The sequence below is a fragment of the Stegastes partitus genome, unplaced genomic scaffold, assembly GCF_000690725.1.
Source record: "Stegastes partitus isolate 25-593 unplaced genomic scaffold, Stegastes_partitus-1.0.2 Scaffold61, whole genome shotgun sequence".
Classification (NCBI taxonomy): domain Eukaryota; kingdom Metazoa; phylum Chordata; class Actinopteri; family Pomacentridae; genus Stegastes; species Stegastes partitus.
In genome coordinates, this window is record NW_007577792.1 from 816,082 (window position 1) to 836,427 (window position 20,346).

The 20,346-nt window shown below is 42.3% G+C and overlaps 1 protein-coding gene across 1 annotated transcript in view; it reads left to right on the top strand.

The window, feature by feature from the left end:
• pard3aa (par-3 family cell polarity regulator alpha, a) overlaps positions 1–20,346 on the top strand; it is a 397,502-nt gene that overhangs the window by 162,516 nt on the left and 214,640 nt on the right. Inside the window, exons 4-5 of the mRNA XM_008275899.1 lie at positions 809–993; positions 5,308–5,445. Coding sequence (XP_008274121.1) covers positions 809–993; positions 5,308–5,445 — 323 coding nt within the window. The remainder of the gene's footprint in view (positions 1–808; positions 994–5,307; positions 5,446–20,346) is intronic.

Sequence of the window (20,346 nt, forward strand, 5' to 3'; positions counted from 1 at the left end):
CTCTGAATGTTTTAGCCGTAGTGTGAATCGTGGAGCAACTTCGCTCCCTCTGCTTGTTTTGGCAGCTGTAATCAAATGTGGGAACTTGAAACCAAGTTTTCGTTGCAGATAGGTCGATGTGGCAGCTGTAACACGGCCCAGTGTTTCCTGTACGGTTTTCCTGTAGATGTTTGATGGCTTGGACAGTGTTGGTTGTGACACCTTGTTCCAATCCTTGGAAACATTCCTGAATCAGCTTAAGTTGGTAGCACAGTTTGTAAGAGTAACCCTTATCTGGAGAGCCAGATCATGATGTATGAGCAATTTTGCTGCACTTATAATTATTATTTTTAGAGTAGCGAGGCTGAGCAAAGGGTTAGATGATCCCATGTATATTTTTTTCCCTCATATTTACTTATTTTATAGCTGTCTGGGTAAGTTTCCAGCTACGATTGTGTGTGCCGTATGGCTACAGTACATTTCTTTCACTATAGCCGGACTTAAGCCAAGCCAAACTTTCCATAGTTAGGGTGTACAATGTTTTCTTAAGGACTTAGCAGACATTTTTAAAGAAAACAACGGTACTTATAATAACCACTTCCCTTGCCTCAGCTAACATTTCATATAGTGCAGTTGAAGAGGTACAGTAGGGGACAGAGCACAGCCACAGTCGTACACTGTGGTGAAAAGTGAGCTCTGTAATAAGAAGATAAACCAGCAAGTGGTTTGAGTTTACTGAAACTTGTTTTTTTTTTTTGTGTGTGTCCTCTTTTTCTTCTCATGTCACTGCTCTCACTCTTCCTTCTTACTCTGCTTTTCCCCTCCACAGGCATGTCTCTCAACGTCCGTCGCAGCAGTGATCCCTCCCTGGCCGGCCTTCCTCCAGGTGAGGTCCCAGCTGGTCCAGAGGAACCGTCCAGAAAGAACCCAGCTCGCTGGTCCACAACTGCTGGTTTCCAGAAGTACAGCCATAAACCCAACGCGAGCGGCGGCACAGGCAGCCTGGAACGAAAGGTAACACTTTCCTGCAGGTGGTAATACAGCTGTTAATCTAAAGGAGAGGCTGACTTGAGCTTTGAATGCAATCAAGAGAAATACCTCCTAATACTGACAACGATGTCGCACCCATGTCATCAAGACTTACGTGAGTCTAAAAGGTGTAAAAATGTAAGAGTTGCCCTTCTTTATGACACCGCTGTGAACTAGTTGAAAGGGATTCAAACAGCATCTCGGTCAGAAGTTTGTTCCACAGTGCTGCAGATTACTGGGTTGCATCAATTATAACATCAGAAATGTGCTCTGAAACCCGCCAACCTCCAGCAGTCGCTTTTTTTTCAAACTCCTTACTGCTTCCTTCCCTCATTTACATTCGCTCGCTCGTCTGCACCCCAAATCAAAGAATATAACTGTTAGATATGAAACTTGTGCTGCCCTGCTTGCAGATATCCAGCAGTGGCATAGATAGTCTTTATCTTAAACTAGTTCCGTCTGATAAGACCTCTTCTTGTCTCCCACAAAGACGAGCAGGGATTGTTAAACACTTTCCCTTTGTTCCAAATTCACCTTTCGGGGGCTTTTTAAGCCTGTGATTATAAATCCTAAAATAAAAAAAAGAAAAAACGTAGCTCAGGTACATCCTCCCTGCGGCTTCCAAAAGAGAAGGGAAGCCAATTAACTTCTCAAAATGGCTGCCCCCACGAGGTGCTGACAGACCTTTACTTCTCGCTGGGAAAGAGGTATGTTCCCAATCAAAAAGGGGAAATGACTGAGCGCTCAGAATGTGAGACGGCAACTCTCCACGTGATTAGTGTCTGGAAGGTGACAATCCTGTTTAAAGACACTTTAGTTGTCAGGGCACAAACAATGGAACAGCGCAAGTCTGAGCAGAAGCTGTGGGAGAAAGTTGTGGGTGAAATGCTTATTAAAGCTCTCATTTTGTCAGTGAAGCTGACCAATGACAAACAATGAAAGAATATTAGTTCTTAAACCAGGAGATTGTGTGCTTTTATTGAAATAAAAATGTTAACAGAAGATAACCAGGAGTGTCAATAGATGCTGTCCCTGAACTTGTCTTTGGCCCTCCTGGTCTGCCTGATAGTTGCTTCCACTTTTGGGAACCCTCTGCAGGGAATTACAGCTTCCTGTGTACTGTGAGAAAAGGAGCGCTTCAATATAATATATAACAGGATTGACAGATTCTAGGCAATAACTGTGACATTACACGACAGATGCCTTTTTAGATAGCATCACTCAGTGTAATTTGAGGACGGTTCTGGTTTATTTCAACATATTTTCCATCCACGTGTCAAATGGGGCTCTAAAAGCTAAATTGAGGGTAAGACATATAGAAGCTTCACCACACTCAGCCTCCCAACTCCACCAACACAAAAGTGTTTTGGCCATTTTGATTCAATAATATGTAATCAAAATGTTTACTGCCAGTTCCTTTATACTTGCAGTGATAGTCAATGAAAACTGGATGGTTTATATCGTGTCATCTCTGTCTTTCACTCCAGAAACTTGTCAGCTGTGAACCTTTTCCTCGCGTTTATTCAGGTCATCGATCATTTGATACACTAATACAGGGGTGTCCAGTCCTGGTCCTGGAGGGCCACAGTCCTGCATGTTTTAGATGTTTGCCTCTTCCAACACACCTGATTCAAATGATCAGCTCATCATCAAGCTCTGCAGAAGCCTGATAACGATCCTGATCATTTGAATCAGGTGTGTTGGAAGAGGGAAACATGTAAAACATGCAGGACTGTGGCCCTCCAGGACCAGGATTGGACACCCCTGCACTAATACCTGCAGATTTTTATATTAGCTCTTATATCAAGGAAAATGAAACATTTAGTCTGATGAATTTTTTGCATGTATGTCACGATAAAATACTGGTAGTACAGATATCTTTCCATAAATGTGTTGAAGGGATTGTCTGGAATTTGGCGATATCATAACCATGATGGTGGGATTCTGTTTAACTTAATAAATATGTGTTTTGTGCCTAACGGAAGTAAATGGCATTATTTTTATTAAATGAAGTATTCACATACCTGCAGATGCAAACCAGGAAAAAGATTTGTCATCTCAGCAATAAGGAGGTCTGAGTAATTCAAATAAGACTAATGGGCGCAGAGCTGTGGGCAGATTCTAACTGATCAAATTTGAGTTAAATTCAAAGCTGTTGCACAGAAAAGCAGCCGCCTTTGTTGCAAAGTCGTACAGTTAAATGGTTTAATATTGTCCTGCAGTAAAAACTTTGAGAGCAATTTACCAAAAGACGGAGGGCTGTGAATTTAAAAGGACTGTAAAGGTGAAAATGATTCATATAGAAAAAGAAAAATCACACTTTTCAGAAAGATGCAGGGATATACAGGATATGCAGTATACAGGTTTGTCCCTTTATCACTACAATGGATGTGGAGAGCGCACATTTAGCACAACCCACAGAGCCTCAATAGGGGAATACGTCCTGTTGGAATAAACTAGAAATATCCTTTAATGATGCTCCTTTGACACATCACATATCACCCGTTTGATTCCTGACTGTAGCAGGTGATCAGTTATCTGAACAGAAACCATTTAAGTCATCATCTTGTTACTGGCACTTGTTATGAAAAGTAATGAGCTAACATCAGAAGGATGTCGTGTTTTCTTTTTTCCAGCTGGGAGAACATTAGATTTTTTTTTAGATAACAAAGGAGTCTTAGACCTCATACTCCTCGTTCTATTTTCATACATGCAGCTGTCATATAGTCTATTTTTATGCAATCAACAACAGATGTTTAATCTGTTAGTCAGAAATGATATATCTGTTTCTGAGAAGGAGCCATACATCAGAGTGCGTGGATCCACACCGTACACCTCGGGTCTCTCAGTTGTCTGGAGTCATTTCCTTTACAGCCAGCCATGTTCTGTTCAGTTCCATGTGAGTCCAGATATGGCTGAGTCAGGCCTCAGTTCTGCTAAATCTCCTCAGCCTGAGCCAATGGGAGTCCTCAGTCATCAGCCAGCACTGTAAACTCATCACATCTCCCAATGACTTTACAATGCTTCATATTCTGGCTTCTCCACGCTTAGCACAGTCAACTAAAGGGATTAGGCAGTCGATATGAGCCCGTTGATTTACTGCCACCTCTCTGCTATCTGGCTCTCTCTGCATTTTACGACCTGATGTGTCGTAAAAGTTTGTGGAGTGGGGTCCTTTGTCGTGCTGTGACTGAGACCATGATGGCTATCGGGGCTGTCTGAGCGTAGACCCCACGTGTCCAGCTGAGTTTTACAGTCCTGTCTGCAGTGCTTCCTCAGGCCCCCTTCACGCCACATTCAACTGTACTAAAACACACATGGCTTATTATAGCATGCAGGGGATAGAAATCTCTCTCCTGATCTTGCTGTCTCTCTTTTTTTTTTTTGCATTGTTTGGTCCTATTTTGTGACTCGCTGAGCATAACTTGTTTTCCTTTGTCTCTGCTCATCTTTCTGGCTGCTTTTCATCCTCAATCTCTTGTTTTGCAACAACCCACTTGGGAGTTTTTTGTTCTGTTTTAGTATTTGTCTGCATTCTTCTCCGGTGTGATGTCTCATTAAAGATATCCAAACTTCTTTTCCTGACTGCCTCGCTCTTCAGCTGCTGTCTTTTTGTAACTCATCGAACCTTAAATCGCTCGGCTTCTCTGTCCTGCTGAATCATTCCAGTTTCATTTTCGCTATTTATTTGCTTTCTTTTTCATGCAAATAGCCGCACTCATGACCTTCAATTGCAATTCCAAATCCAAGGTTAGCGAGTCTGAAACGCAGTCTTGTGTGCCCGGGTGTGTTTGCTGCTCGTGGCCATTGTAATAAGTCTGCTTAAGTCTGCTAGTGTTTGACATTACCTTGGCAGGAGCATTTTGGAAGGCGCTTATTGTGTAATGGAAGAGCTCAGCTGTGGCTGTCTTATTATAAAAAGCCTATTATTAGCAGCTCAGGTTTAGCTGTGAGGAAAGGTCAGGGGTGAGGGTGGAATGGAGTGAGACTTGAATGAGCAACTTGAAGTGTGTGGCACAAAGTAGATAAACTGAACAACTTCTACCACAAAATGTCTGTTATCCAGCCGCTATAGATAGCACAAGGCAACAACAATGCCTCTTTAAAGGCTGAAAATATGGAGAATGGATCAGTTTCGGTATTGTTGGCTTACGTCGGATTTCAGATTGCTGATTACGTGCCGAGTCATTTCTTTGTGGCGGCAGTGATACGATCTTTGTCAGGAAACTTTTCTTCTGATAGTACAGACGATGTTTCACAGGGCTTTTAATCTCTCGACCTCTTCCTGTTTCCTCTCAGGGCAGAGGAGCCCACGCTTACCGAAGTCTTCCCCGTGATACGAGTGGCTGGACCACTCAGTTCCAGAGAGAGATGACTCGATCTTCGTTGAGCGCCAACCATCCGATGGTGGACAGATGGCTTGACCGGCAGGAACAGGTACGGTGGTAGACTAATAACACAAAAACATGCGCTCAGATGGCTTTTGTGTGGTTTATAGAAGGCTTACACGACTGAAATAAATTCAAATAATATGCTAAATTGAAACAGGATGCACTGATCCGACATGCTGGATTGATTTTTGTATTGAGACTGAACTAAGTAAGTGGGTTGAGTACTGGCCAAGACATGCTGATCAACATTAAATGCATTTTCAGTGTCTACTACTCACTTAGTAATGGTAGGCTGCTGCCACAGTGTTCAGAGACACAGCAGTCCATGACCTCTTGTTACTGTACCAAAAAATATATATACATCCTTATGGCATACACACAGTGAGGCTAATTTTAAATGTGTTATTGTAAGATGCATATCTGAATGCAGGAATGGTTTTCGTATCCCCTCGACGGCCTTGTTACCCTGACAACATGAGGTGTGATCAAAAAGTTCAGAGTCTGCACACGTAAAACCTGATTTAAATTTGGCTGCCATACAGTTTGTTGGCTTTCGCAGTGAAACTTTGCTCCCAGCGCTCCAGCCATGCTTTAGACGCTCTCTGGAAGTTCCAAGCGTGGTGGGACAGTTCTGTAAGCATGTCAAGCTCCACCAGCGATGCACGCTCGATGTCCTTCGCTGTGTCAAAACGGCAATACATCAATGTATTCCTGCTTTGAAAAAACGACAGTGTGGTTTTTATTGTGAGAAATAGGAAGACGTCAGACGGAGCCAAATGTGACGAACTTCGAGGGTGAGGAGCTACGATTGTTTTCAATGCTGTGTGAGCAGTTGTGTTGTCATGGTGGAGTTCCCATGGTGCCACAGTTTAGGTCATTTTCAGGCTGTTCCATTGCAATTGGTCAGTGGGTAATAGCTATACACCTACCTCCCACCACCACTGATGATTCTTGACATTAAGGCCAGCTCATCCCAGGCCTGTTGACGAAGAGCCTCGCAGACTTCGACACAATGCTGCTCCTGCAGGTTGGTGAAAATGCAAATACCATGCAAGCGATTCCAAAAAAACGTCGAGCACAGGTCCTGATTTTGATCTCCTAAAGACGCCCGACGCTCTGTGGGATCCTGACTCACAAAAGTTGCTGCTCACACCTGTCGCAATGCGCCACAGGAACCATCGCATATATCCCATTAAGTTGCAATAACGAGTGAATTATGCCGTTTGGTTGAGACATTCTTTCAAAGCACCTTAAACTAACATGAGACAATATACTTTCCCCGATTTTCGTAGCTTATTCTGTCTGTAGAATATCTGTTTCACACTATTCTTTCTGTTCATCTTGTCCTGCCATAGTTTAACAGCAAAGGTAAACACAATAGCGAGCGAGAACAGAGCCGTGATCACAGCGACTGCTCACTGACCTAGCCAACTTGAAACAGACTCAGCGGCTGACATCAGACTTCATACTCGTGTTGTGTGCGGCAGTACTTTTCATAAAGTAACAGTGTACACTGTTAGTCATTGCAGGCTTGTCTCCTCACTTCACACCTCCTCGCTCTGTCGGCACTTTGTGATTGACTCACCCCGCGACTGGTCCCTCTACTCCTCAGTCTGTCAGAGGAGAAAAAAATATGCTCCCTTTAAAAGTTATTAAAAGTGACAGAGGCTCTCTGTAGGGAGAGCAGAAATGACCTTGGGAAGTGTTGAACACGCTGAGCTCCATGTGAAGAGGATTTTTTTCCCAGCTTGCGTGTCAGTCTCTGCCCATCACTACCACAGCTACCTGCTCTGACTCATGTAGGAGGTGTTTAATCGATCTCGGCTTCACATTAAAGAGCAAAGAAAAAGTGTGAAACATCGAGCGGTCGAAAGAAGAGCAAATGCAGACGCAATTTGCGAATGAGTCAAAATGAAAAAAACAGTTGATAGAATATAATGCTGTTGACTTGTTTCACGAGGTTGTACTCCATTCAGCTTTCCACTTGAATGTAGTGGTTATGCGTCGCTGTGGTCTGTCTGTCTTACGCTATAGTCTGGCTCTGTCTGAAAGAGTTGCGTATAATGTACCAACTCTCTGCCATGTGAAGATAGAGAGGAGTGATGCCATTTTTAACAAAGAATGAAGTCACAGTTTGTCCCTTTGTATGTATTGTAATCTATGTTTCTCTGCATGTTAACTCATGTTTGCGCTTATAAACAGACCAGTAGTGATTGTTCACACTGCACTGGAAGGGTGAAAGTGCAAGCCAGCGCTTAGCCGGTGCCACAAAAACAATAATTCAAAAGCAAACTATTTATGTTGTTTACCTAATATATGTGCCGTCATGTCCTTTCAGCTGTCTTTACTCCCGTTTTGAGGCTCTCCTTCTACACTTGCGTCTGTCCTGCTCCACTCTTTGTGCGTCTTTTTCTACACATGGGTCCTCTCTGCTCCAATGGACAGATTCACAAAGAACAGGACAGACAAGAGTGGACAGAAAGAGAGAAACAAGTGACGTGAAGATAACTTAAATTGAGTTGGAAACAACTTGTTACAGCCATTCAGAGTTTTAATGACACGCTGCTCTGGAGACATCAAGTGGTGCTTAATGTTACACACAGAGCTAATTAATGCACACACAGAGTTTTGGCAGGTGTATTTTATGACATATTACCTACAAAACAGGGTTATCTGCTTTTTTTGTAGTTTTGGGCAAGAGAGTGAATAAGGGAAAATATCCAACTAGTCCTTTGACAGTGAATATAACAGCCTGAAGTAGTACGAGTTGTTGCATTGATGCACCAAACCCCCTGTCCACTTGCTTTATTTATTTCATTCTAACTGCATTTAATCTTCTTAAACGTCCTGATTTTAGTCATTGTAAAAACTGCTCTAGTAAAAGAAAGATTACACGAGCTAAAAGGGCGCACGAACAAGTGTTTTAAAACCTCCCAAATCCAAGATTAAAGTTTCAAGTTAGCAAAATATAAATATAAAATATGAGATTATTATTTTAGAGCAGGGGTTACACCAACAACAGCCTCATGTAAATATAAGATGACTAGCAGCGGGAGCGCCTCAGCAGGAGTCTAAGGATCCACACGCTGGCTAATTCTTAGTTCTACCTGACTGTTTGTAATCTGACAGCTGTGAGACTTAGGACGAGTCAAGAAACACAAATCCGCTCATTAGAGGTAACGCGGCGTAGTGGCACCTTGTCGCCCAGTTGTTTCTTCCCTTCACTCGCTCTATCTCAGGCTTGATCGTTGCTTCTCCTCCCACACATGACAGTTTGATATTTTCTCTTGTTTGTTTGATGGGAGGGCAACGCAGCAGCATCGCATAGCCAGATAAAAATACACAGCGTGGGTTAATTAAAAAGAACTGTGTTAAAGCACCGGCAGGGATAACGAATGTTCTCACACACACACACACACACACACACACATATGTATAGGCCAAGGTTTTAGGGAAAACACACCAATTAGCGCTTGTTTGTTTATCATAGATTATTTATCTGCTGTACTTTATTGTTCTGCTTTATGACAAAAGATTAAAGTAAAAATAAAGAACACTAAGAGAGAGCATCATACTCATTACTGTCTTTTTACTTTTGTTTGTGGGTTTTTCAGCATCGTTTCTTAACTGCCCTCATTGAATCACGCTAAGTTTTTAAGCACTTCTCACGTCAAATCTTTCGGCTTAATGGCCGCTGTGTGTGAAGCAGCTCTGTTGTAGCCGCCACCATTTGGCGAGCTCTTAAAGTGCCTCGCTGCAGCAGCATTTATATTTGAGCAGGCCTGCTATAAATTAGGAATGTAAAGTCAGGCCGACCGTAATGACACATTGACTCCTACGCTTAAAATACCAAAGACGTTCCGGGGAAGTTGGACGCCATTAAGCGTACGGTCTGTCGTCACCGTGAGAACCCAGAGGTGATAAACTTCTGGAGAGGTTTGCAGGAGAGCAACTGTTCATTCAGCAGGATTTTATTTTGGATGCAATAACTCTGTATCTGGCGTCTGCATAAAAGGCAGTGATTTGTGTAAGTTTTTTGTGGTTTTATCCACTTTTTTTTGTTTTGTTTTTTGCCTGCAAATATTCACACTGAGCACAAGGTTGTCTGGCTTGTTGTTACATCAGACAGTTGTCTTATGTTTATCTAACCAGTCAATAAATCCACTTCAGTGTCAAATGGTTCCATCTGAGACTCCGGGAGCCTCTAAATCCCTCAGCACCCCTCCTCAAACACACCCCCTACCAAATGTGGCGTAGAGAAAAGCATGCTTTATCAGCCCATATACACCAAGGCCTTATGAGTTATTCTTCATATAAACAGCTGACATTAATGCTGGCCTATTATCCTACTGATGAATGTTAATGGGCCTTCCCGCTCAGCAACACACACACATGCGCGCTCACACACACACACAGTCTGATCCGGTTGAGTGGCTCTCCACTGTATTATTTTGTGGCCTTGATGAGGGACCGGAGGCCATTATCGTGAGCGGTACGAGAGGCGGGACGGACACCAGCTGTCAATCACGGAGGGATTTAACCCAATCAATGGCGAACAAAGAGGGGAAACAGATATGTTTGTGCTGTGTCAGTGAAGTGCACAGTTTGGGAGACATTAGCATATATACATACTGGTTTGATGTTATTTAAGTACATTTTCCACACAGTTATCATAATGTGGTGTGAATTAATTTTTTTTAAATTTGCTATTTGTTGGTTTGCAGCCTCTGAAAAAGCAAACAGTCATCCCCACAGCAAATTAAAAGAAAAAGATCTGGAGAGACAAAAAAAGAAAAAACTAAACCGTTACATAACAGCATCAAAAACCATGTCTGAGTGGAAACAGCTCTGATTAGACATCTTTGATCAGGCCTCCAACAGTCGGAGTGCCTCTCTCTCTTTGTTGTCTAAATGAGGCACCTTGTCTGGCGAGTTTTTAAGGAAACGCAAAGTGGCGAGGTGCCCAGCTGAATCATCGAGCCAGCATGTTGAAAGGAGACGAGCCTGTTCAACTTGAAGCTGGAAGAAGAGAGCGAGGAACAGTGGGAACACTTTCCTTCCCTTTTATATTTTCACATCAAAGATTTCTCACCAAACAAACACAGACTGTCATTTTTGAACCGATCTGATTGTTATTTGTCGTCTCTTTTTTTTTTGCTACTATCACTTCAGTCAGAAGCTAACGGTTGTTAGTGGCTATAAAAAAAAACGAAACCCGGTGAATTATTATATTTGAATGATTCTCAAACACGACTTGCTTTAAAGGGATTCCCAGATTGCTACTTTCTGTAAAGATTTAAAGTGTTTGAGCTGATTTCTGTTCACATGGGGTGCTTTGGAAAGCTATGGGAGGGTTGCGCCCCCTGCTCCAATCAACCTCATTGTTCCCAGAGTTTTTTAAAAATCTGAATACCAAGAAGGTGGCGAGTAAAATGTCACCGTGACAAATAGTCCTAATCAGTGTCAGGCACCTCACAGGAGCTGAATCAAAGTTCAGTTCACACAGATTAAAATGAACTAGTTCACTTTCATAGTTTATGATTTTGGATTTTGAACTCAGTTCAATGTCCTAAACAAACGGTCTAATTTTTAATTGTTATTTTTTTGTTGAGCTGCTCTGAACTGTTTTTTTTTCTTCTCCCCAGTAAAGCCTCTTCCTGCCCATTCATCCTCAGGTCGCAGTCATTTCCACATAACAGCAATTTTTGGTTTTGAAATACACGGGTTTAGTAGGTAAACTGTGAAGTCCAGTGGGGAAACTTTTTGACAGTTATTTAATCCAATCTGCTGTTCGGTCTTGACTTACAGTTACCGTTCGATGCACGCATTCGCGTCCGTCTCTGCAGCACCCAGAAAGGTGAACGTTAAAGATTGTTTAGTTCTAACAAGGGCTGCAGGGTGGCGCAGTTGGTAGCACTGTTGCCTCGCAGCAAGAAGGTCGCCGGTTCGCGTCCTTCTTTCTGCGTGGAGTTTGCATGTTCTCCCCGTGCAGCGTGAGTTCTCTCTGGGTTCTCCGGCTTCCACAGTCCAAAAACATGTTGAGGTTAATTGGTGATTCTAAATTGTCCGTAGGTGTGAATGTGAGTGTGCTTGGTTGTCTGTCTCTAAGTGTAGCCCTGTGATGGACTGGTGACCTGTCCAGGGTGTCCCCTGCCTTCGCCCTGGGATAGACTCCAGCCCCCCCGCGACCCTAGTGAGGATTAAGCGGTGTATAGATAATGGATGGATAGTTCTAACAAAGGTCCATTCAGTTCAGAACTGTTGGTGGTCTGAACCCAGTGTTAAAGGCTTTGGACCCAACAGCACCAACAAGCCCCGGACACGTAAAGTATAAAACTGGTGCTCATACAGATTTAACGACCAATTGGTTTTCCACATAAAATCCTTCCCCTCCGGCCAAGCCTCTCTGAACCCTCCTCTCGCTGCGTGTTATTATCCACTCTGATCATTGATAAACAGAACGTAACCGTGGTAATGTCGGCAACCTCTGGCGGTGAATACGTGCGTTTAAATACTCTGGTGAAGTCGTCACCCACAGGATGAAGGTGGAGCATGCAGTAAATGTATTGACAGGGTTTGTTTTAACCCAAACCGCGATCCTTTTCTAGCCAAGTAGTTTTGGTGGCGAATCTTAACACGGAACACCAAATGAAAACACATCAAGTCAAAACTGAAATGAAAAAATACTGTAATGGATCCAAGACGGGACTCATGTCAGCATCTCACACCTTCAAATGTGAACTTTTTTTTTAAACTCGCAAAATCACAGCTCCACCACCACTAAATGAGGTGATAAATGAGCTCCATTAGTGCGATAATAACCGACCGAGTGGAGGATGTCCCTACTGGCCCATATGTATGGGGATGATCCGCGATGGCAAAAGGCTTTTAATAGGCTGATAGCATCCCAAACTGGTGACAGCACTCATCACAATAGACTCAAACATCATCATAATGACACATTTTGCAAATTCCTCTTCTGCTCATTTGTTGTATTTTGACTCTATAGTGCAGCAATCAGCCTTACTCATAAATCCACGTTCAACAACAAGCCAAGTTTTATTTTTTTGTTTTATTCAGAATGCCATGAACACTGTGGTGAAAGTTCTGAAGTGGAGGGTCTTAAATTTATGACAGTCTGGAAAACCCTTGGGCGAGACGGTATGAAAGTTAGCATTTAATTCTTAGTGTTGTTGTTTGTGAGCGAACTTGGTCTATTCTCCTGACTGGCTTGTTGGTAAAGCCCACACAGTCTGCAGACCCTGAGGCGAGCTGCGGGCAATGTTAGAGCAGCTGAGCATGGAGAGAAAACACAGCAATAACCCCCCCAAACCCTGCCTGGCTCACACAATCTCTCTTTCCATCGCGCTCTTATTCCTTCTGTACCTGTCTGCGCTTCTGCCTTCATCTCTCTCCACTGCTATCTGGTGGATGCAGCGTGCATCTGTCGCGCCAGCATTTAATTCTGTTAAATTTGCGACGGTGTTTGATGAGGAGCAGCAGGTTTGACGGGAAAACACACAGAGTCAGAGGAGCGGCGGCAGTTCTGCCTTGGTGTCTGCAGAGAGGACCCTGCACTTATTCAGGACTTGGCTTTTAATGCTCCCTGAAACAAGAGGGTCCACAAAAAGGTTACAGAGAGTAGATGTGTGTCCATAGACAACAGTTCATTATATGCACACATGCTCAGCTGGCCTGGTCAGTAGGTGTGTGTTCAACTGTGACTTTAAACACACAGTAGCACCCAAAAACAAACATACATGTTTACTCTTTTCCTCATATCCCTTTTTTCTCTAGTAAATAATATCTATCATTATTTTACTATAGGCGACCCCAGGAGGATTAAGCTGAGTATTGATAATTGATGGATGGATTATTTTACTACCAAGTTCATTTTTCACACAAAAAAAAGCACAAAATCGTGAGGTTGGATTTATTTTAACCTTTATTATGCAAATCAAGTTGTCTTACATAGTCTAGACCAGTGGTTCTCAAACTGGGGGGCAGGGACCCCAAGGGGAACCCAAAAAAAATTTCCCAAAACATTGGAAAAAAAAAAAAAAAAAAAAAAAAAAAAAAAAACAAAACATATAAAAAAAAAAGCTATAAGAGCGCTCAAAAAAAAAAAAGTACACACCTCCCCACACCCCTTTTGAAAACGTGAAAATGATAACAGGAGAATACGAGATAATAATACTCTTTTGCAAATTATAAAATCATATTCTGATGTATTTATACATTTCCACCCGGTCAAAAGAAAGAAAAAAAATCAATTCATTCAAAAGAAAGTCAACGTGTTAATATAAAGAGATGAATCTATGGAATTAACACATTAATTTTTAACGCATTAGTGAATGAAAAACAAAGTTAATACTCATGAGATATTAAAAATTCAAATTGAGGGATCACGAACACAAACTTATGTTATCTTGGGGGGTCGAGGCTCAAAAAGTTTGAGAACCACTGGTCTAGTCTGCTAATCTGACCTGTTGTGACTTTCTTTAAAACACTGGCCCTGTCTTAGTGAATCTGGACAGTTAATAGAATTATCTCACCTAAATTAAAGAATCATTTTACAAAAGGCTGAATTGTACACAGTATCTGAGAATAAATCACTTATTGGCATGGAGGAATAATTTTTCCTGTCCTCCTGTGTGAGCGCTGTGTAAATGGCAGCTCACCAGAGATGCTCCGGTCTAGCCGAGGACCTGAGCGAGAACAATGTCGTCCTGAACCTCACAAAGGCCTCGGCGCTCTTAATTAGCCGTCGCCGCTGAACTGCTGCTGGAACAGCACGACCCCAGACAGCCCGGTTTATTTTCTGCTTTTTCTCTCCGGGTCTGCGCTGCCTTTTAAGCCTCATTTAGTACCGCTCACCTCCTCTTTTCACCTCCAAGTGGGCTCGGGTAGTTAGCTTTGGCTTTGCACCGACTTGTAGTGCTTGTTGAATGACCCAGCCGATTAATTGCGGGACTGTGCGCGAGCTTTATTATTTTTATTACGTTCTTATTTTTTTGTGATGCTGTTGTTAATCTTGTGTTTTTTTTTTTATTGTTGTTGAACTCACTGGTAAATTTTAGACATGTGTTCACCTTAAATCTACTTTCTAGTTTGTCCAGTGTTTGACTTAGTGCATTTGAATACAACATCCAGTGCTAGCTTTTTATTTTTTTTTATTTTTTGCATAATTTAAGTTTTTATTCTTTTAGGTGAACTACTTTTAAAGGCCTCTAGCAAGTTTAAAAAAACACCACAGGCGTGTACGTGTTTGTTTTCATCATTTTTATGCTTTTTCTTGTGCAACTTTTTAATAAATAGATGACAGAAGAGCTAATATTTAATCTTTCTGTACTGCGATCGAGCCACAAGACAACCTCACTGCAACATATATCAGTGCAGTATTATTACTGATTTAAAAGTCCAAAAATGTGGTGAAACTTTTTGATTAAATCTACTTAAAGCGCACTTTTGATTTGGAGTGAAATCTAAATTAGACACATTTATTGCTCAACGGGTTTCACCTTAATAAGTTTCAGCCACCAGCTGTGTAGAATCCTGCAGTAACACAACGCATTGTTTCCTGTCATTAAATAAGTTTGTGTTCATATTATGGGATGAGAGCAGGTAGTGCACACATTGGCACGCTGTCGGTAGTGTCATTTAGCTGATTCATTCCACAGCAGGGTAAAAAAAAGTTGTAAAAGAGCAGTTATAAAATTACTTCACATCTCATTATTAGCTTAATGTCTTTGTGAGAAACAAACCGCAGTGATAATCACTACGAGCCTCGACGCGGACTCGTGTGTGAGCGTGTGATTTATACCCAGACCGCTACCATCCACCCGCTTCTCTGCCCAGAAGCTTTTCTCACTCGCGTCTATTAACATTCAGGACGGCTCCCCTCTCACCTTCACACACACATCCGCTCGTAGACGCGTGGTGGGAGACGGAATGAAAACGATAGAAATAAGTGTTTAACAATTCTCGACAACTTTCACAACTTAATCCCAGGCAACATAACAGAAGAGAAACACAGAGCTCCCAAGGACAGTGTGAGGAAAAGGCCATCAGCAGGGGACTGGGAGAGAGACAAAGACAAAAGTGCTGTTGTAGTCAGGAAAGCCAGTGAACCTCTTTGGAAGGAGAAGAACAAAAGAAGCTGTTATTCTCTGTAGTTCCACAACAAATTTCATGCCACTTTGGCCCTTTCTTTCTCCTCTAAACAAGATATATCTTGTTTGATCTCCTTCATTTTCTTCTCTTTCTTACTTTATTGAGAATTGTGCAAATCGTGTCCTCGTCTCTTATCTTGTTTGAACAGGAGACTGGGCTGCAGACATTTTTTTGAAAGTTGCCAACGCTCTTCTCTATCAGCTATACCGTAGCCTGAAAATGTTTAACTTGTCTTACTCTGTGTGTGACTAGACAGTTCCGATTAAGGCTTGACTGATTCAGGCTCCAGAAGGCTGATAGCAAAGTTTTTCTAAAGCTCCTGAGTGTATTTTTTTTGCACCATCCTCCAAATCTGACAATTTCCTGTTAAGGTGAGAATTAATCATACCCACGTCAAATTTCAATTCATGGGGATTTTTTTATTTATGTATTTTTGACAGATTGTTTTTATTCTGGCTGGAAATGACAGAGAAGTGACAAAAGATGATCAGGCATTGTGTTAAGATGTTAATGAAAAACTTTTACTGTATCCATATTTTCTACCATGTCCAAAAACACTCATACCCTTACTCAGTAATTAATGGCAAAGCCGTTTTTTTGTTGTTGTTGTTTTTTTTTGCTATTGCATCCATCAAATAGAACTTGTAACTGCTAACAGGCTTTTTACATGACTTCATTGGGATTGTAGACGATTCCTCAAAGATGATCTCCAAGTCTTTGCTGTTGGAAGTTTTTCTTCCCATCACTCCTGACTCTGGTTCCCTCCACAGATGCTTGATGGGATTAAGGTCCGGCCAACATGTTACTATTATTTCTGTTAACCATTCTTTGACTAGTTGGCTTGGTGGTTAGCACCGGTTTGCGTCCCGATGAGGACACCCAGGATCTTTCTGTGTGGAGTCTCCATGTTCTCCCCGTGCAGTGTGGGTTCTCTCCGGGTTCTCCAGCTTCCTCCCACACAGTCCAGAAACATGTTGAGGTTAATTGGTGATTCTAAATTGTCTGTAGGTGTGAATGTGAGTGTGCTTGGTTGTCTGTCTCTAAGTGTAGCCCTGTGATAGACTGGTGACCTGTCCAGGTGAACCTGCCTTCACCCTGAGTCAGCTGGGATAGACTGCAGCCCCCCATGACCCTAGTGAGGATTAAGCGGTGTTTCAAACAATATCATGTCCAAAAGGACTCATACCCTTACTCAGTAACTCATTGCAAAGCCGTTTTTTTTGCTATTGCATCCATCAAATAGAACTTGTAACTGCTATCAGGCTTTTCACATGACTCCACTGGGATTGTAGATGACTCCTCAAAGATGATCTCCAAGCCTTAGCGGTTGGACCTCTTCCTTAGTGTCACTCTGGACTCTGGTTCTCTCCACAGATGCTTGATGGGATTCAGGTCCAGCCAACATGTTGCTATTGTTTCTGTTAACCATTCTTTGACCACTTTGGGGCCCATTTTTCTTTAGATGTTTCCTTCAAGAATCTTAATGTTGTCCTTTTTCCTCATAATGCTGTTTATTTTGACAAGACTTCCCGTCTCCTTCTCCTAAAAACCACCCTGAAGAACTACATTCCCACAAACATGTTTGACTGTGCATATGGTGTTCTTGGGGTTGTATGTTTTTCATTTCTTTTGACCACAGAACATGTCCAAAGCTTCTTCTTCCTTTTTTTTTCCAGGCAAGCTTTTGCATGCTTGTTCTGGGGAAGTGGGTTTTTCTTCCGTGGCTGTCCATAGGGACCAGTGTTGTTCATTGTCTGCAGGAGAGATGTTAGTACAAGAATTTCTCAGATGCATCACAGTGGTCTTGGTGTCAATCTTTGGATTCTTCCTGGCCTCTTTGCACTACCATTCTTCCCAGCTCAGGGGCCACTTGTGGCTTCCTACCACAGAATTGGAGAATTTTCACAGATTAGAACTCCTTGTACTTTTGGTTCTTTGCATTGTGGCCACTGGCACTGGAAATCACTTTGACATGGCTTTATAGCGAGCAGCCACAATACACAGCTCTGTCTCAAGAATGGACCCCAACAGCAAGGTCACTAAGCTCCTTGGTTTTACTTGCTGGTAACTGATGAGAAAACTACAGCATCAGTGATTCTCGATTTGTACTGGATTAGAATATAGAATATGGTGGAAACTGTCAGACCACTTTGAATGCCGTCGAAGTTGCTTTATCTCAAAAATCTGCAACAACCTAAAGAGGTATGAATAAGTTTGGATTTTTTTTTTCTTTTTCTTTCTTTATAAAGAAACATATCTAGTTTCAAAAGTAAAGGAATCAGTCATTGTCCTTAATCTTTGTGCTGAAGCTGTCATTCTGTCTCCTCCTTTGTTTGTCTTGTCTGGTCATTAGTAGTCAGCAAGATGTGGGTTCTCTTCATCTCGCCTCGTCACTCATTTTATTTCTCTTCAAAGTTTGCACTCGCGTCTTGCTTGCTCCTCTTTCAGCTCCCACTCTCTGTGGTTAATTACCACTCAGATATCATTCTGTCTCACATATTCACCTCATCGCTGCAAACAGCCCTTCAGCAAGGCTGTCTGTGCTTCACTTGTAAACACGTCACCTTTCTCGACATGTTTTGTTCAATTCTTTCTTTTTTTTTTTCTCACTTCAAAGCACAAAAGACAACAGAATGTACTAATACAACATTTTCCAGGGACAGGTTTACCTCAGTGAGTGTCACTATTCCATTCCTCTACCCTCTTCTTTTACTTTTTTCCCTCTTTTTTTTTTTTTTTGTTGCTCACACGTACTGCACCTCTACAGCGTCAGCGTGGCTACTCGTCTCCGCACCGCTGGTTGTGAACGTGTTAATTCTTGATTAGAGTTCATGCATTCGCCTTCTCCGATTTGCTCTGTGGAGTGAGAAATCACTTTCTCAATGAGAATAATTGAACACGAGCAGGGGGGTGCCAGCTCATTACCCACAAATCACAGGGAGCAGGGGCACCTTAGCTGAAGACAATAATGACTTCTGGGAATAAAACGGGGCCGCCAGCATGGAGCCAAACCAGCATGGGCATCAGTGAACAAAGCTGGGAGAGGAAGATGCACACTCATCCTAATGTGGTTTCTTATGGGAAATCTTTTTCTTCTCTTTTTCCTGTATTTTCTGTTGAATCAGTCTACTTCCCTCAGAGGGGTGAGTCTCTACGCTTTGGGCTGAAGTTCAGGGAAGGTGTCAAGTGTGTCCAAACCCACTGTGGTTGAACAAAAGAGCTCCTACTCAAATTATCTTTCTATTATCACTAAAACTTGACTCGAGCTCAGAAGATGAGATAGAAATGAAGATATAGAGGTTAATCAAAGCATATTCCGTAGCTGTTATGGCTTAAAAGCTAAGCTTGACGCCGAGGCACAAAATGAACTTTAGCGATTGACAGTGGCCGTTTCCCAGAGTGCAGTCATTTACTCCTATTTATTTGATTTCTCTCTGCTTTCTCACCCACTCTTCCCTCGCTGCTTTTTTTTTTTTTTTTTTAATATGCCATACATTTCCACTCTCTGCAGAGTGCCAAATGAGTCCACTCTGGCACAATGAGGTCCATTGTCACAATAGGCTTTTCTCACTGTTTTATAGGTCCCATTAGGGGGCCAATGCTTTTAAGTTGCTGAAGGAATGTAATAAGGCCCCGGCCGACAGTAAACATCCACATCTCGGGGCCACAGAGAAACATGAGATGGAGCTGCTTCGCCATCTCAGCCGAAGAGAGTCGTTTCATTTGCATCGGCCGGAGAACAAAGTGGTCACAGTTGGATGCAAAGAGAGAGGAATGGGGTGGTTTTATTTCCGAGCCAAGGAGATGGAGGAATAGAAAGCCTCTAAAGAGAGAGGGGGAAGAGGAAAGAGGTGGTCGCGGGCCAATCAGTCCATTTCTGTTACTCACATACAGATGTAGCCGTGGTAACCAGCCATTTATACCACTAAAGGGTATTATTGGGATCCATTCAGATATCGCTGTGCTCTTGAATGTGCACCTTTTCTATCAAGATTTGATAAAGAAAAGGCCACAGCAACGTAAAAATGGTATATACGGTGACGTGTGACAGCCTAATGGTTGTCAAGGCCATGCCCATGCATACTGATGTGCTGAGATGTAACCCAGGAACGCTTCAACAACAACCCCTCAACTAATCAAGACTTTCGATTTGCTGCAGTTGTAGCAAACACAGTGTCACCTGTTACTGTCTTTCATAGCAGGTGAAAGTACCAAGTAGCCAAAATGCCCTCTGACAGTAAGCTCAGACTTCCCAGATTTAAAAGCATTGAACTTGAAGACAGGCATGTGGCTAATGTGAGTTTCGTATCGCTTTGGGTAATGTTTGGCAGCTAAATCTAAATTCTTGGATGTTGGAATGCATTAATTCACCATCCTGGAAGACAAATTATGTCACACTTGAGTGCAACACCCTACTATGAAATGTACAGTAAGTTTTATGAAGGTACCATTATGTTCCCAGTGACTGACTGACAATCTCAGGCTTGTTTTTATTGTCACATTTTACCGAAGTGATCACCAAGTGGGTCCCAGAATGTCTGAATAAAAAAAAGGAAAGACTATAGTCTACCTTTGGAAGTCTTTTGCAGTAAAACATGCAAAACCACTTGCATAATTCCTTGAATTTCTCATGGTTGGATGCCCACAATGAATCTGGATACCCCAGATAGCGTTAATGGTGTCATTCTAGCAAGAGTACCACTGTAATGGGCATGCTTTTCCCTGCAGAGCAGTTTTCCATTGGAATGTTCTCCTCTTTATGCTCTAGGTATAC